At 37.8% G+C, this 2,409-nt stretch overlaps 1 protein-coding gene across 1 annotated transcript; it reads left to right on the forward strand.

Moving 5' to 3' along the window:
- Positions 1 to 44: 44 nt before the first annotated feature.
- LOC109953931 (ecto-ADP-ribosyltransferase 4-like) lies at positions 45 to 1,023 on the forward strand (the record flags this gene model as incomplete). Its single annotated transcript, XM_020589367.1, has 1 exon — positions 45 to 1,023. A coding segment is annotated over one exon (729 nt), but the record flags the coding sequence as incomplete, so codon positions are not given.
- Positions 1,024 to 2,409: the final 1,386 nt, after the last annotated feature.

Below are 2,409 nucleotides of genomic sequence, written 5' to 3' on the forward strand. Positions count from 1 at the left end.
TTTAACAACTTTCTCATTACATTTTTCGTTGGTTCCCTCTTTAGATACATTTCAGTTTCACTAAACCAGATGCCAACCACGTCTTCCCACTGGACATGGCTGAAAAGTCAGTTGATGACATGTACTGTGGCTGCAATAAAGAAATGATGGAATTAGTGCAACATAAATACTTAAAAAAAGAGTTTAGCGGATTGTTTGCAAATGCGTGGAAAGTCGCAAAACGCTGTGCAAAACGGAAACGGAGAACGAATCCTGATCTAACTGAACTTCACCTGACAGCAATCTGTCTTTATACAGCTAATGAAGTGTACCAAAAATTCAACAAGGCAGTCAGGACAGAGAGGGATGAGTATACATCCTCATTTAAGTTTCACTCTTTACATTACCTGCTGGCATCAGCCATACAGATCTTGAATAACAATTACAACTGTCTCACTACTTATAGACGAACCAATGTTAGATTTACTGGCAACGTAAACCAAATAATTAGATTTGGTTCTTTTGCCTCCAGCTCTTTTAAAAAAAACCTGAAAAATTTTGGTCATGAGAGCTGCTTTCAAATTGAGACCTGTTTTGGTGGTTATTTGAAACATTATTCTACTTTTGGTGCAAAAGAGAAAGAAGTGCTCATCCCCCCCTATGAGGTGTTTAAAATAACTGAGATAATTAGAGGGAAGAAAAAAATTCGAGGCCTGAGTGATTGTAAAGTTGTCTATATCTTGAAGCATGAAGGGGCTAAGAGCCAGCTGAACTGCAAAGTTGCACACAATTGAAAGTCCAGTGGTTATTGTCCAAGTAGGAAGCCTTGTTCTTCCATCTTTCAACATTCTTAACTGCTTATCACAACTCATTAAATTAGCAATTTAAATGACATACTTTAAAAATTGCAACATTATGCTTAGGGTTTATTTCATCCTTGTTTGTGTATCGTTAAATTTTTATTTTAATGAAATCAGTAATTTGTCATTGCACAAAGATGTGCACATATATCTGTGTGCAAACATAAAGGAATACCATATCTACTGTTTAATGCAATAAAGTTGCTTGTATGCTCACAAGGCTACATTTCTTTGTATAATGTTATATTCACATCGTTAAACACGTTAAAAACCTAAAACTAACAGCTTGTTTTAAAAGATCTATGATATTGTCAAAGAAATAAATAAAATAATCTATACACACACACCAGACACATAATCATGTTGTGTTTAAGATATGATTTTAAGATACAGTGTTTATTTAGTTTTTTACATTGACTTCTCTAAATGCATTATTCAGCATTGCATCATGGGAGAAGAGGAATATTTTTAATTCAACCTAGTAAGAAATACAACCTTGTACAACAATGTACATATAAGGTACAAGGACACATTTTATGAGAATTAAGAATCACAGCATGATGTTGTTAGTGAGAACAAAGTAACTGTGTAAGAACATCTTATACATTTTAGCTTCATCAGTAAAGTCTAACCAGGTGTTCTTCACTGAGCCGTCACACTGGCAGCTGCATTAGATGTAAGACTGTACCTTTTTAATGTTCAAAGCAGAGTTAATTTCAATTAAGCATGTGTAACCGGGATGTAATAATTACGCAAAACGTTTTGTTTATGTGCAAGTTAATTTACATGCCTGGTCAGGGATACCTCCACTCCACTAGGGCTCGCAGCTGAGCCATGCTTTTCTTTGTTGGTAGCCGGGTATAAAGAGGGGTCGCGCACCGCTCGCCGCTCTCTTTCCTGCATGGTGTCGAGTGGAAAGAGGTGGGAGCTCCACCCATTTGTGGTTATTTTACTTTTATTGTCCACCCTGGGTCGTATGGGTAAACTTGTTGTGTGCTTTTGTTTAGGAGCGAGCTGAGCACTCACTGGAGGCAATCTGTTTTCTGTTTTTTTTTCTCTGTGACCAGCAATAAAGGGCTCCGTTGAATAGCAAATGTGTCGGTCCATGTGTTACCAGAGGGACAGGCGAGATGGCGGGGACTAAGAGGACAGCATAGAGACTCAAAGGCGACCGGTTACACATGCTTGGCTACTAATATAGTTTTATTTTTTGGTCCCTGTGAAGTAATTGAAAGTACAGAGATGAGTTATTCATGCTACAACCCGTTAAAATTGTTGCAGTTGCTGAAGGGAGGTGTCGTGGCTAGAATGTGATACAGACTAAATTAATTCAAACAAAGCATCCCAATTTAAGTAATCATTTAATATTACAATTATTTTGAACAGAGTAGTAGTTAAATAGGTAATCTGGTAGTTAGGAAATCACTCCTCCTGCAATGGAATAGATAAAGTATTAAATAAGGAGATTGTCAGGGCGCCAGTCAGTCATTGTTGGTCACAAGTTACCGTCAGTCGGAGTCCATTCCACATGGCCGGGTCCACCAGCACACTCAAGGCTGCTGCACCATCC

The sequence above is a fragment of the Monopterus albus genome, unplaced genomic scaffold (genome assembly GCF_001952655.1).
Source record: "Monopterus albus unplaced genomic scaffold, M_albus_1.0 scaffold2122.1, whole genome shotgun sequence".
In the NCBI taxonomy this organism is placed as follows: domain Eukaryota; kingdom Metazoa; phylum Chordata; class Actinopteri; order Synbranchiformes; family Synbranchidae; genus Monopterus; species Monopterus albus.